The sequence below is a fragment of the Patella vulgata genome, chromosome 2, assembly GCF_932274485.2.
Source record: "Patella vulgata chromosome 2, xgPatVulg1.2, whole genome shotgun sequence".
In the NCBI taxonomy this organism is placed as follows: Eukaryota; Metazoa; Mollusca; class Gastropoda; family Patellidae; genus Patella; species Patella vulgata.
In genome coordinates this window covers 21,971,373-21,988,119 of record NC_065880.2, presented here as the reverse complement: position 1 = coordinate 21,988,119, position 16,747 = coordinate 21,971,373, and the positions used below count along the sequence as shown (strand labels likewise).

The window sequence follows — 16,747 nt, the reverse complement described above, 5'->3', positions numbered from 1 at the left end:
TTATCATGTACTTTATCTATCATATCTAGTTGTTTATCACCTTCAACACTCATACTAACATCTGAAAGTGCAAATTGATTCGCTCTCTAGTAATAATTAGATATAGATGAAAAAAATATGTTAATTTGATCACATGCTGTAAAAACAGCTGTTCTCATTTTCTACTATCATAAAATCTCTAACACTTTCTCTCCTCTGGACAAAACTATCACTTCATCTTTAAATGCCTTGCCACCATTTATAGGATAACCTGCATGAAATTATCTCGCAATTTATGATACAGAAGTGTAGGTGTCTAGTTAAAAATTCATCACTGAAAGTATTGTTGTTGGTATTTCCAAATAAATTAGTCTATAAGCGTGAATAGGCCACCATCGGTAAAGATAAAAGTATTGTCCGTCTTTTGTCAGATGGAGAGCGTCCAACACACCACGTTGGTTGTAAATGACCATTTAAAATTGAAGATATTGTTTATTAATGCAAAAAGAATCCAAAATATATCATCTTTGAAAATAAAAATAGCCTTTTAAGATTTTTATCAACATTAATGAGTTGGCTTTCTTCCGTTGTAGATCAATGAATAGCGAAATTTAAAGTTTTGAATGTAGATATGAAAGTTGATATTATTTGGCTTGGACAATATGAATAAAACATGTTTTAAAACAATCAATAGCCAATAAATCACTTATGGCCATACCATATGTTAAACAGCATATTTTACCTGAATCAAATAATTAAATTAATAATGATAGAAGACATATCAAGGTAATTTTGTATCTGGCAAAGGTTTCTTTTTTCTTAAATAATAAGTCTGATGTGAGGATGTTAGGCAGTATTAATTCCTGACAACAATTACCGGTAAACAAGGGAAGCAAGGGTTGGGCTATTCAAAGAGAATTAGAAATATTTTGGATTACTGGTAACGTGGATGCCATTGAAATGTAAATTTGATATCCCTTCTAATTTCATTGGCAAGCTAATACATGTAACAATTTTTGTTGTGTACAACAATGAGCATTTTATCAATTACATATACCTGCATTTTAAAAGTTTCAACAATTCCATATACCCTAATTTCAACAATTGCATTATACCTGCATTTTAACACCAGATTCTACTTCAGAAAGGGTTTTTGTACACCTAAGGGGATGAATGTAACCTGAAAGATGTAGGTCTATCCAATTATAACAGAATTATATTTTTGATGGGTTTATTTTTCTGAAACCGGTTATAAATACACAGGAGTGTGGCATGAAAAAAACTTATTTAATTATAAAATATAACTTGGGACATTCGAGGAAGTTCAATCTGGTTAAAGTATGACTGACAATTGAAATTATTCTAGACCCTGTACAGTGTAAGTTTGTTAGTATCATATACAGACTTATATAGAAAGCATCATTTCTAATGAAACCCAACAAGAAAGAGTTAGATGAACATAAAAAATATATATCTCTATCTCCTTTAAATTTAAAAGTAAAAAATAAGTCATTTAACTACACTCTAGCTGGATCCCATAGAAATGAAAGGAAATAAAATGGTGCTTAATGTCCTATTTGTCTGCACCAGAAGGGCTAATGAAGAAAGGGGACCCTGCAGAATATAGATTCATAAATTATCTTACCTTCCATAATCGTCTATGTTGTAGTTCTTCAGTAGTTGGTTCTCTAGAAAACACTTCACCTTTTAAAGGACCAAATCTTGTACCTCGTGGTATATAATCTACACTCCATACACCCAAGACCTTCAATTATATAAATCATTTCAAATAAAAACACTTTTCAAATTAATAAAAGGAAAATAAATATAAACATTGATTTGTTTAAGGAATTATTTAATTGACTATTCATTGATTTATTTATAATTACATAAAACATTTATCAAAAGTAAAGCATCTGTTTGCTTCAGTGAAAATATGGATACATTAAATCTCTGCCTAGCAGTTTATTAAATACAATACTAGTCTGGTTAGTAATTCAATAGTATAATAACAATTGGTGATAAAAAAATCATTATTTATAAAGCCCAAAATATTAGATTTGTTGCTTGCACTGGCACTTCTATACAAGCACTTACACACAAATCTAATATTCTATTATCAATAGGGTGAGAAATGGCCAAAGGGCAGGTTCCCTTTTCTTCAGAAATAAATTGAAGATTAAATAGCCAGTCCTACCCCCATCATTTACTCTGCAGTACATATAAACATACAATCAAAATCTATTGTCTTCATTCTTTTTCACCAATCATGAAAATTCCCTACATACAAATTCCCTACCAATTATCAACTAATCTCTTCTCATAAAAAAATGCCATTTCAATTTTAAATCTCGATACTAAAGAATAAACCATTCTCAGTTTTGTTGATAGTTTTGTTAAAAGCTCAATACCCCCTATACACCACGGCCAGTAAAGTTTACTTGTTAAGGTAGACAGTCGATCACTAAGTCAATAACAATTCTTCTCGCACGAATGGAGTCACTCGAGTGTTAAAAGTGTTCAAATATTGCCGTTATCTGTTGCGAGACTTGTTCAATAACGATAAACTCACTAACCCATTATGCCTTTCACTTCTTCTCAATATGTATACACATATAGTCGTCAACTTTACAACAATCAATTGACCAAACAAAATTATCTCAATGTAGAGATTTGTATAAAGTATTTAACTAGCTTTGATAGTGTACAGATACCTTATTACAATGGAAAAAGCATATAAAAGAAAAATAAATCCTAGAGTAATTTGAAGTAATAGAAAGAAATGGATTTTTACCATTGACTATCATGTTATAAGTAAATGGAGCGGTAAATTTAGATAAAATATTTGTTTACATAAAAGATGGATTCATCATCAGTGATAAAATGAAGAAGTAGAAATTAATGTCCATCATGATAAATGTCATCATGAACACATTTCTCTTCCCATTGTAGGAGTCTTATTGCCCATATTCTCTACCCCACACCCCCTCCCTAAAACATTCTTAGTTAAAAAAAAGAGTAAAGAGTTACAGATGCAAAAGCTTCAAGATTAATGAGATGAACAGAGTGGATTAATTTTAAAAATGATCAAATTATTCTAAATGAACAACAAAAGAATTCTGAGAAATAAATATGTTCAAATACTCTTCAGAGTAATTACTATACCTTATACAACATTCCTGGCATTTAGATTCAAATTATATTAATATGAAATTGAAAGAACAAAGAAAAAATTTTGAATAAAGAGTGTTTCAAGAAACCTGGGGAGTATGATTTATGAACAAATGTAAAATTCATTAATCAATCTATCAAGATATGAAAGCATTCTCAAAACATAATGTCACACTTAACAATAAAGATTTCAGTTTGTTATAAAATTGCCACACTGAGTCATAAAACAATCAATTAGGGTTTTTAGTTAGTTTTAAATTAGTACACTTACATTTCAACATTTTCTTAACGATGTAATGTCACTTTTTTATTACCGATCAATTAGTATTAATTGTTCTTTAATTAGAATTAAGGCGTTTTATTTCTTAATAAACATTTACTTTTGTTATTTTTATATTAACAATATCTTTTATGAAAACTTTTAAGAAAATATAACTTTGGAAGAAAAGAACCATTTTTGGATGTTTACTTTAGAAGATTAATTAAAACTGGGGTTAAATGGGGGAATATGAGAATTTAATTGAAGGTGGAGTTATGTTTTGAGTGACAGGTTTGTTTGTGATGTCAAGGGATTAATCCTATGATACAAGTAAATATTATGGGTTACGGGGATGGTGTATTATACTATCTTCTGATAATACAAGAGATAAAAGTTACAAAAACAACTAGAGGACATGTACAGGTATAAAAACTCTACAAAGACTCAAATACATGTAGAAATTATTTCTTAACAGTACATCTGTGAAATATTGAATATATTTATTTGTTAGCATTTTTTTCAGGACCAAGTTTTTCTAATTTCATAGAGCAATAGATGAAAATTTCTGTTGAGGGCAAAAAAAATAATCTGTTAATTAAAGAAGCATTATGTTAGATTAAGATAAATAGTTCAAAAATAGATAATTCAAAATTAATATATTACAAATTTAATTCAAATTACTGTATTCTGAGCAAAGATATTAGCCTTTCAAGGTTTGACACGATGTGGGCAATAATTGTAACCACCATGCTGGTTGTTCGAGGATTAGACTTGCTTCACCATTTTTAAATTAAATCATTAAATGGTTGAAAAGTTCTAATCTACTTAAAATCGGACCAATCTGATGGCATCGAGAGTTGATTATGGTCTTGTCAAGTTAATAAATTCTAATTAATAGTTTATATAACATTTAAGGCCTAAAGAAAGACCTGCAATAAGCAGATTTAGCTCTTGCATAATGCCTGTTTAATCTTATCAAGTTCCACTAAATGAAAAATTCACTATGTATTCCAAGAAAGAAAACATTCAAAGGATACAGAAAAATTGTATTATTCAAACAATCAAAACCAAGTTCATTTTCAGCTCATTTAATCATATAAAACATTCACAAAACACTCATCTTATTAAGAAAATGTTGAAATAAACTTACATTAGAATTGATTTGAGATGGTTTTAAGGTGAGATTCCGTGGTAAGGAGGCTTGAGCCCTATTAGGACAAACTCTTTCACATGGCCGATCATGAACAACATACACACAAAAATCTTCTAATTCGTCTTCTTTTAAACTGTTTACTTCCCATCCCTCCTCCATCATTTCTAAAAAGAAAAAAAATCAACAAATACAAATTTAAGACAAATTGCTATTATGTAATAAAAACAATGTAAATATACAACAAATATTTGCAGAGTAAAATTATAACATTTATCAATATGAAAATAAAACTTTTTCATACAACAAGATAAATAGTTAAGAAATCTATACCAAATATCTGAAAAAGTAGATTTATTGTAGAGTAAAATTATTAATATGAAAATAAAATTAATTTATACCAGATAAATAGTTTAAGAACATTTGTTTTTCCAAAAATTCAATATTTTTACCTGAAATTTTGTACTATTAACTGAATGTCACTAATTATTATCAGACTGTTAATATAAGCTTACCATTCAGTCTTTACTAAAATTGTAATAGACAATCTACTCAAATCCCATGACTTTATGAATTAAAAAAAAAAAAAATTCTTTCACTGCTTTCATAAGAGAGAAACCAAACATCAAAGTTGGCAAAGACTTTTGAGCAAGTGAGAAGGTATCAGAGCATAGAATGGCAAGCAATATCAAAGTTTCCTGTGATTCCAGAACCTGTTAACTTCAAGTTACGATAAAGAACATAAGATCAATAAAAACAGCAAATGTTGAGATGAGAGGATAACCTTGTCAAGTTTGTAGATATTTCATATTTTATCTATCTTTTTACCTATATATTAAAGCCACACTTCAAGTCCTGTAATCACATACCGTGGCGAAGGCACCAGACCTGTGTCTTGGAGATGGCTAATTTTCTAGTTATCCCACTGGCACTGGCCACTTTATACCTTACATTTAATATATCAAGTCAAGAACTGATACATCTATCATGATAAAATCTACTTACATTACTAAAAGAGAGGTACTATCACAAAAAATACATTTAAAAGAAAAATCATGAGTGTTTTGTGGGTGCTTTTTAAATGCTTTTCATCTCACATAATCAGTTTCATTTTCAGTGAAGTAAGCTCCCTAACAGCAGGGGCTAGTCTGATCATTCATAGAGATGAAACTATTTCATTATCAAGTGTTGATGAAGCACTCTAGTAATAAGACATTTTAATAAATATTTCTGTAGGTTGTATATCATGTGATATATTACAACTATAAGGTGCTAGTTTAAGTATACACTCAGTCCCCACATCTCTAAAATGAGTTACAGAGTACTTGATTCAACTCTACCGTACCCCCCTAGAGACTTTTTTTTTGATGAAAGATAAATATATCAAGTCAGATATTTTAGTACTTTTGTTCATATTTTACTCAGATTTTTGCCCTACTACCCTGTCCATGATATACATTTTTTTTTAAAAAAAAAAGAATTTTTTTTGTATGATATATTGATTCCTGGATTTCTATTTTAACAACAATGAAAGCATTTTAGTTTTGTTATTATAAATCATCGATGTATAAACTTAAAGTAGATTACTATATTAAGTGATGAATGACCATTTAACAACAGGACAATCTTAAGTAGAAAGCACATGTTTCTCCTATTTTTTCTCTGAGAATGTGTTCCAAACACTACTCAAATAAACTTATAGTTTGTGATATGTATTATAAACAGCAAATGAACAAATCTTATCTATGGTTAAATTAAAATATCATTTATGAAATGAAAATTTAGGCATATCATCAACATAAATCCTAAATGCACATCACTTAATAATTAATCCTAGTAACTCCAATGTAATTATTCTGTTTATCAATTTTAATTTAGCATTTAGAGATTAATGAACCTGTGGGTGTATATATATCATTTCAAGGACCATAAAATATCATGAAGATGTCTGTTGGCAGAGCTAATAAGACAGCCATGATTTATATACTTCTCTAACAAACATTATGAATGAAATCTTGTCAATGGTTTATCTTTATGCTTTCTACATCCATTTTATGAGGATCCAGTCGCCCCTCTGCTATCAATATCTGATTATTTATTTAAATAGAGTGTAGAACATGATGGTTTTATGTTTACCTTTCATGTCTTACTACAAGATAACAAGCAAATCATTCATAAAACGTAGAATATAAAACAATTGAAAAACACTTTTGGTACATGATGTAGTTCTGTTTCGTAATTCCATATTTTACTATAAATAAGACAGATATTGAAGTAGGTAAATTGGAATAAAAAAGGTTATTATTAAAGCTTTCTTAAGCTGAAAACTAGTTTCTAAATTATTAATAAAGTAGAGCATAAAGAGGATTCATAATTGGAATAATCAAAATTCTAAATAAATCATTTCCTTTCCAAACCTTGTTCAAATCTTATGAAATTTCTTCAAGAGACGTTTAATTCTTTTCTGTTCTAAAATTATCGTATTTTCCCTATGTCATAAATACATTTATAAGAGCTTAAATGATAAGATTCTATTATGAATTTTTTGGAAGTGAAATTATTTTTGTAGCAATAAAGGAAGCTTTCGTCAACAATTGTAAAAACTAGCCATTAGATGAAAAAGGACAAACACTTGTCAGGATCACAAGCCGGGACAAAAATCCACTTGAATTACAGAAAGTATAAAGAAAATCTCATTTTGTAGGTTTGTTCAAATTTTCAACTATATAACCATCTTAGCACTTTTCCGATCAATATTGTAAATATTAATTAACACTGTTTAAAACTCTTCATGTTTATCGCTTTTTACTGGATTAAAAACAGATCCCATAGAAATGGTATGGAAGTTTATATCTTTTTGAATAGTGACATCTCAAAAAAGAAAACTCTCGTCCAATATTTCTTTAATCACACAATACAAGACAAGACTAATTCAACTCGCTATATAGAAGAGGGTTTGTATTTTACCACTACAGCAAACCAAACAAACTTCATACACAGCACATTTTTCAATGATATAATAAATGTAAATCGGTTTCTTTTCGTTTCTTCGATTCAAATCTTTTTTGCCCTTGGCTACAAAATGCAATTGACATTGCTTTTGCTGAAGTAGAGGGGAGTGGTCTACCTTTACAAGTCCTCAAACTGCTCTTTCTTTATGTGAAGAAAAGATGATAATTGTAAAATATGAACAAAATATGACATTTGCGAAAAGAAAAAAGTCAATTTAGAATTTAATATAAAAATTTATTTGTGTTCCTTGACACAAGTAATACGGTTTCACTTGAAGTAAGTATATGTGTATAAATAAGGTGACTGATATTGAAATAAACTTGTTCCACCTTTACCACTTGTTAAAATATTCTGTGATATTAATAACTTCAATAAAACTAATAGTCTGCGATTCGCTGATGAATACACCATTCATTTAATTGAAATTATATTATTCATTAGTCAGTGTTACCCCATCTGCCATTTATAAATTGTAATTATTGAACTTGATTGTACTTCCAGAAATTGCTAAGTATTTTTCATTAAATTACAAATAGAAACAATAATCAGGTTCAAAGAATGTATGCAGAAAATATTCCTTAGAAATTAATTGTTTATTGAAAGATTTAAAAGAAGATGAAATTTGGGAAGGAAAACAGATTGTGTTGCACTTTACCTAATTCAAAGATTAATTTCAAACTCTGGAACTAAACAATTATTTTCCTATTATAGAATTTAATGTACAATTACCCTTCCAAATTTGAGATTGCCTTATTGTTACAACCCACGCTCTTCTAATTACTAAATGACAAAGTTACAATATATGCATTAATATAGATTGTAATATCATTTTTAAAAATCATTAAAAAATTAAAATCATTACGAAAAAACACCAAATTCTACATAAATATTTTAAATAGATATAACTTAATGGTATTACCTGAATAAATAATTATCCTATGGCTGTGTACTTATGATGAACGAAATGATGTTGATGATGGTGATGTGTCATCTACTACATGTATAAGTCCTACATGCAGTTTGAACTAAGACTGATAGAAAGACCTCATCAACTCTTGAAACAATTGATAATAGCTTTATTATCAACTTCCCTTACTCCAAATCTGTATGGTTACCTCTACCTTATCATTGAATAATTGAACTTTGAAACACTTGTGCATCAACAAACTGTTAATATTCTTATTCTCTCAATTGTTTTCACTATTATCCCAGGTAAATGATAAGATGCATTATGTTCTACTATCAGATAGATAAGATGGGGGTTTATGAGTGGTCAACTGACCAGGTGGGAGGATGGACAACCCCCTACTGACATCCCCCCCATCATACTGTTGTGACAGCAGGAGATTAATTGCTGATTGTTTTATTGTCCTCGCTATTAAAGATTACTTAACACCAATAAAATTCTCCATTCTTAAAACAATAAAGATAACACCAATACCAATAGACTTTTACATACTAATTAATAAGAATTAACACTGATAAGTAGTATTTATTTATGCTTTGTTGAATTTCTTGAAATCCTTATTGCTTAATATTTTAATCGCCCAGATAATAATTAGTTTATCAGAAGAATGTTCATATTTACTTCTATAAAAAAAAATCAAAATAAAATGCAGATGAAAGATATTTTTAAAAAAAAAAGAAACAAAATTCAATTTAAAAAAAGGGTAAAGAAAAAGCAGGCAGAATAAACTATAACAAGTGAAATAACATGAATCAATTTCAAAACAAAAGAAATCTCCTATTTGATCAGAATTCTGAAGAAATGAAATCAAAGAAAATGAAGTACTAAAAAATGCCACTGTAATAATTAGAGAAAGATATATGACAGATATAGAAAACAAAGCCAGTGTTTACTTTTTATGAATTTCTTTTTCTTAAAATTACAAAAAATACTTTTGACATCTCCTGTGATCATTCTTCTGATCAATTTGTATATCAAGTGTATACATATCATGATGTTTTTTTTATTATCTATCATAAATACACATGTACAATACCTGTTTATAAACATAAATCACCAGTTATAAACCTCAATAAACATGGTCTATATACCTTTAGTAGTCAATATACACTGTGTGTAAGTAAATCAGTATATCTTCACACCTCAAGGCCTCAAGCCAATATGCACTTCATAGTAATCATTATCAATAAACCCACTTCTATTGAAAAAAGGCAATTTTTCTCTAGCTGTGTTTTATAGATTTTCAATACTAGTTTCCCACCAAACAGCATGTGAACAATGCAATGCACCAATCTTTATAATTCATCATGTTTGAAAATCTTTTAAACATAGACTACTACCATTACAGAATACAAGAATTGAGTATTAGAGAACAAAGGTTCAAAGCCAGTACAAAACATACTGAACTTGTCAAAATTCATCAAATTATGATTTATGATCAAAAATGTTATTTTTCATCATTTCATTGAGTGTATGAATAGCATTAAATCTATGTTTTGTGTGAGAAGGAGAGATTAAGGTGTTAAGGGGGGAGAAATATTCTAAATCAATTAGAGATTCTCACATCATTAGACAGTTGAAGAAATCTTATCACTCTGATTTACCGACCAAACACATAGTTCACTTTATAACAAGAATAAAAACATTAAGAACACTTCTAATGCTGTCTTAATCCCTTATTGTCCCTCTGCGCCATTTAGACTGCCCCAGGAGCGACGGTTTTCTTGTTAAATGAAAAGGCAAATCATTAAAGTAACAAGTGATTGAAGGTTTCAGGTTAAAATTTAAGCTGTCGACATACACCTAATACCCTTAAAATTACTTCTTTTAAAACCTGATTTGACTGCCATATCTTATCTTTTAGTACAGGAGTTTAAATATGGTTTCTTGTCATCTTTTAATTATTTTTTATTCATAGAATATAAACAATATTTCAAGTTAATATGATCTATTTGAGAAAATAATCATCTTGACAGTCTTTCAAATTTTGTCAAGAGAAAGATTTATTTGTATCATTTGTGGTTATATTAAAGACCTCACACATTTTAGTTATATTGTGAAGAGATGTACAAATTTCCTAGAACTGTATTCAGAGAAACAACTCCAATTATGTTAAAACTATTGGTGCAAATATATTATGTCTTTTTTCATGAATGTAAGTCTCTGCTCTTTGTACTGTATAAATTATAAGTTAATTATTTACATTACATACATTTAAATTTTGAAAAGTTAATAAATATTCAGATGTATATGGTGTAAATAATAATTATTCTTCATAGTTCCATAAACACATTGGATAATAATTTGTATGGATGTAAAAACTAAATTATGTGTTACGCTATTTGGAAATACATTTTTAGTTGAACATGCAGATTCACTTTCAAATACAATATATAAATTGATATAAAAGTAGAACGTAATTGTACGTCATAGTATATTTACTAATAAGGAGACAAATTAATATATAAACTTTGGCTTGTTTGTGGATCCTTACTTTTTGACAATGTGTATTTAACATGAATTGTATTTGAATAAATATTGTTTAAATCAAGGCAATGAATTAAGAATACACTGTGACATCCATGGGTAATGTTAAAGTCAAATTCAATTAAGAAGCGGGGGGGGGGGGGGGGGGGGGGGGGGGGACAGAGTAACATCTTAAAATACATAGATGAGAAATTAGAGTTGTAATTGGTACAAGACATGACTGGGCGTATTTCACAATGAAACTGGGAGTGGATATATTTTTCACTGGTTATCATTATTTCAAATTAATCAACAACTCGATTACATTGATTCTTTACTTTAAAATCTGAATTTCCATTACCACATCATTGATTAAATTAATGAAGAAATAACAGCCAAGCTCCCTTACTTTCCCACATTTCAAAAATTAATTAAAAATAACCCCACATCTTTTATGAACACTTTGTGTTAATATACAGGTGTGAAAATAATGGTTCATATTTCACCTACAAGTTTTAGAAAATTTATTATTTTTCCTTGCTGAAATATTCCTGATAACGATTTTGTAAATTATTGGGTTTCATTTCCCATGTCTGTTGGCTTTATCATGAAAGACAAAAGACCAGATTATAAGTTTCACCATGACATTTGTTAGTGAAGGCAACAAAGTACTTGAAATCGTTATCAGTTGATAGTACAGGCATATTCAAATAACTACCATGACAACTCACACCACGCTCAAAATTTCACATCACATGGGCTGACTGATAATTGTCCCCAACTGCTTCAGCTACTGGGCCAAGTGATAACTTTTTCCGGTGATTTCGATTAGCTACAATGGACAATAGCTAAAACGTTACTCTCTCAGTTTATTCAAGATAAGATAATAACAGAAACTAAACTTCTCCAAGCTACTTCAAGTGACATATAAAAGATAGAGAAAATTGAAATTTATTTCCTATTAATGATGGCAGACGACAGAGGGATGATAGGAAAAATAGTGAAAATAATGAAAAATGGGAAAATTTCATCAAATATATTACTTTCCGATTAATTTCTGATGTGTCCTGTGGAGATTACAATTGATTAGTCAGATACAGTCTTTATCCAACTTTCTTCCTTATTATTTGAATAATTTATTTTTCCTTACTGATAACTGCACATAATCAGGACAAAAATAATTCCTTTTCAAATTGAGGTTCAATATTTTAAATTGGAATGCATATTTTAAAAAATACATTTCATTTCATATTACCCGGTACTCACATCCTATATACATATATATATTTTATGGCTATTATAATATTGTACCATAGAGTCCAACATAGAGTACACATTTATTATCCTCCTGGTGTCAACATAATTGAAAAAAATAATTAGATAGTTTTATAATTCATTGAGGTTGAAATTAAAGTATATTTTACCTACAAATATTCACAGCACATAAAGCAGTGACTGAAAATATGTATATTTTCTTGTAATAAACCACAATCTAATAAGAGGGAGAAAAAGTAGTCAAATTTGATTATGAATTTTAAAAAAAAATAAATCTGCATGCAAACTAAAACAAGAACAAACCTATAATAAAGAATAAGGGAGAATTTAAAGAAAAATTAAAAAATTCTACTAAACTTTTTAAATGATTAGGAAATCATAAGAATCATTAATAATTCTTACCTCGACATGTCCATGTGCAACGGTAAGGCATCATGATGTTAGATATCATGCGCCGTTAGCTGATGTGAATGATTTTGGGGCAAGTGACTAGAAGCGAGTTAGATATTTACTTGGGATCTGATCAATATAAAAATAGCCATATCAATTATATATTTTGTTACTATCATTGGTAAGGTCCATATTAAGTGGCAGGGAAGATCTCATAGGATAAATAAAAGCATGATAAAACTTGTAAACCAATGATAACATATCCAATTTTCCATCCCCCTTACCGGGAGACCTATTGCTGCGGTCCTCAGATTTATTGTGACTGATATAAACAAGTATCCACAGATAGTATATACATTTATAACACTTTGATCAGCCTCACTCTTGCAAGAAATTGCTTTTATTTCTTCAATAGGTTTATGGGAGAGGGGGGGTAATTTTCTTGAAACTGTTATTAAACAATTGACTATTATATCAGAAGCTACATTTCAAAATTCATGGTGGATGAGTCCATTCATCTAGAACGAACGAGGATACTTAAAATCTAGACAATATAATTAAACACGACCATATTTCACAAACTATGCGATAAGTTTTTACTGAAACAAAAAACAAATTCAAGCTGAAACATGAACAAGATTAAAATTAATTACTTGTTTATAAATTTATTATATTTCCTAATTATGAAAAGCAATTGAATTAGACAAGAATTTGACGAGAATCCCCCCCTACTTTGTTACAATATTGACAAGCCCCTGGTGTCGGTGACAATATTAGCATATAGTGATATATTACGCTGTTAAGTGTGTATACTGTCAAATTATGACAATACCAATACTTTAATCATTTAATGTAATAAAACAGACAATATATATTATCTTTTTAAATTGTAGATCAAATTCAGATATATATTTCAATTAAATATTTATTTACTAAAAAAAAGTTATTTAAAATTACCACATTTTACGATAACAATATCTATTACAGATGATTTTTTTTCTTTTTTAAAATATGGTTGTAATTATTAATTGAAAAATAGAAATAGTTCTAAAGTTTTTATTTGAAAATGCATAATGATACGAAAGAAAAGAAATGAAATGAAATGGGGATTTTAAGGTCCTACTTTTCTATGCCAACTAGGCTAATAAAGATGAAATGAAAGATTTTGTGAAAATAATTTAATGATTGAATATTGATCTCCAAACTATAAGAATTCACAACAAAGTTTTCTGAAATCAAGGAAACTAATCTCAAGTTTCCATTAAATTTTCCTCAACCAATCCTCATAATATTGAATAAATCCTTTTATCAAATTATTCTTAAATGATCATTAAAGTAACCCAAGTCAGGCATGCCTGCATTACCCCCTTGTGTGAAATTCCCCACAATTGTCCTTTTTCCCTGTCTAGGAAGTGATGGTTCAAACTATTAAGAGCTTTAAAAACTTAATGCAATATGATCACCTTAAGACTGCTTAAAATTTGTAAATGAAACCATATCTGTAGGATTACTTGAGGCTGAATTAACTCTTTCCCATAACCTTTCTTACTTTAATCTCAGATGATATCTACTAATCTTCTCCAATATAAAAGTTGTAGCAAACATTGCTTCCAGTTTCAGATTTTATTTTACTCACCTCACTTGATCTACAATATTGTGACTAATATTTAACAAATACATGAGAGTGAATATTCAGTTATGGAAACTGATATATCCTAACCATTTTTTTTTAAAAAGCCCAGCGCTCCCAGGGTGATTATTGTCTTTGTAATACAAAAGTATGCTGCATAATAACATTTTTAAAAATCTGATTTTGGTAGACAGCTTTCATGGCACTGAAGGTTTTATAGGATAGATTATAAACAGGTGTACATGAATAAATGCAACTAGACTTACAAATAATCCATCCAAATAAAATTGTATGGAGTATTTGCTGGAACAGTTAAAAGCTACATTTTCTTGTAATTAAAAGAAATCCAGGAAAGAAAGAAGGGGAGGAATATATGAAAGAGAAATGAGGACTGTTTTATTTCCCATGCTCTTTATCTGTGGTTGATATGCGATTAACTGTATTTAATACACTAGTACTTGACCTATTGGTTTATACTGTATGTATATCTTTATAACTGTTTTTATTACACTAAATATTGTAACATTATTATCATTTTAATACAAACTCTCAATATTTCAAATAAAACTCACTCTATTGATATTTGTTCAATATACCACACACAGCATTTTGTGCCTGACATCTCCATTTTAAGATTATCATACATATTACATGTATTAATAAATACTTTGTTTCTTTATTCTAATGTTGTTGTACACTCTGCATATTGATTCGTATGAAATCAATACAAATTGAATATACAGCTCTTAATCATGTCTTTTAATAAAATGATGTATTGTTCTTGTTTGCATATTATTAAGTACTGCTAGCAAAGATTTTTTGAAGATTTGTTTTTCTTCATATGGTTAAATATTGCTGCATAAGCTTATGATTAGTTCCATAATAAAATTAATATTGTATATTGCCTTATTAGCTATGTGTATAATTATTAATCATGTATGTGTTTATCAAACTGATGATGATGTGTATATTTATATCACTGTTTATATCAATGTATAAACTATAATGAAATAATACATATTATATACAACTATGTGCATAATTATTAATGTATATTAATAAATTTATGTATTATTTTATTGTTTGTCTATCATTAATCTTTGTTAATATTATAAGCAATGTCTATAGGTAAGGATATTTGTTTTTTAAATCATTGAATATAAAAGTTTATCAAATAAAAAACTTTTAACAATAATAGTGTATACGCAATGATTAAAGAACTTACCTAGTGGTGATTCAGCTGTATTTCCTACTGGTTGTTTAGCTTTATCAAACGTAACGTGCATCCTAATGATTTGTCCACGCACAATCCACTGATCAGCTTTAGACACTGATAGCTCACTAACCCAATCTTACAATTCGTATAGAATAAAAGGGCCAGAAAATTGAGATCTGTCCCCTTAGGGGCGGTTGTCTCGCTTTATTTCACGGCCCTGCTACAAGAGGCACAATGTGAAGTGGAAAGAGAAAGTTGGTGAAGTGGAACGTAAAACTACCCCCATATACTCTCAATAGACTCCCTTAGTTTGTCTTCATCCGTGTTTTCATGGCGTTTAATGCACAAAGAATTAATCTCACTATACTTTAATACAGTAATATAATCGTAGTTGAGTTGGATTTTCCATTGGAAATGCCTGACAGCTATGAGTTCATGTTACAAGCCTGGTAAAAGACGTTTAAAAGTAGTAAAACCAATTTATATCAAATTTACATGTGAATAATTATAGATTTGAATGGGGAGCCAGTATTTCCCTACGGTGGTTCGTTGGCGCCTCATGATATTTATGTTTCATTTTCTCCTCAATGACTCCACAACATCAATATAAATTTCCTATTTAACATTACAAATTGTTTATTGAACATATGCAAGAAAACTGGAACTAAATGTTAACTGTCGCTTAAAATCACAAGACACATTGAATTTAAAAAAAATACTTGTAATTATATATTATTCATGATCGTTATTCAGTTAGAAAAAGAATTTGTGTAAAAAATATTTTAGTATGATTCAGTGATTTATTATTGAAGAAAGTTAATGTAACATGAACTCCCATTGACATTTAATGTTTGCAAAATGAAAGATGTAACAAAGAAATGTTAAATATGTTTTACATATACAGCTTTTATACCATATTGCTTATACATGCATATCACTTTTACTTTAGGATAGTGATGCAGACACTCCCATCTTGGTCTTAGTTTTAACAAAACAAAATATACAACCATTGCTTATTCATCAATCATTTGTCATATTTTTTCAAAAGAAATAATGATTTTTCAATTCTCCAGATAAACTCATAATCCATTCAAAAGTCATTTTTTGAACCATTACGGTAGTTCAGTTTTTTTCAAATAAAAGTTTTTTGAATTATAAATAAACAAAATAAAGCTAACAATATAAAAATTAAGAAAGTGTTATGAAAAAATTAAATGGAAAGCATAAAAAAG

General features: G+C 28.8%; 1 protein-coding gene across 3 annotated transcripts in view; it reads right to left on the bottom strand.

Annotated features, from left to right (window-relative positions):
- The window catches only part of LOC126810560 (B lymphocyte-induced maturation protein 1 homolog), a 57,514-nt gene that overhangs the window by 8,455 nt on the left and 32,312 nt on the right, over nucleotides 1-16,747 (bottom strand). The window contains exons 1-3 of one of the 3 annotated variants that reach the window (XM_050535699.2): nucleotides 15,525-15,741; nucleotides 4,560-4,726; nucleotides 1,625-1,744 (exon numbers count right to left, since the gene is read on the bottom strand). In XM_050535699.2, the coding sequence (XP_050391656.1) occupies nucleotides 1,625-1,744; nucleotides 4,560-4,726; nucleotides 15,525-15,585 (348 nt within the window). In that variant the 5' untranslated portion in view covers nucleotides 15,586-15,741. Of the gene's footprint in view, nucleotides 1-1,624; nucleotides 1,745-4,559; nucleotides 4,727-12,681; nucleotides 12,805-15,524; nucleotides 15,742-16,747 lie in introns of those variants that run through there. The other 2 variants (XM_050535700.2, XM_050535701.2) reach the window with 2 other exon arrangements.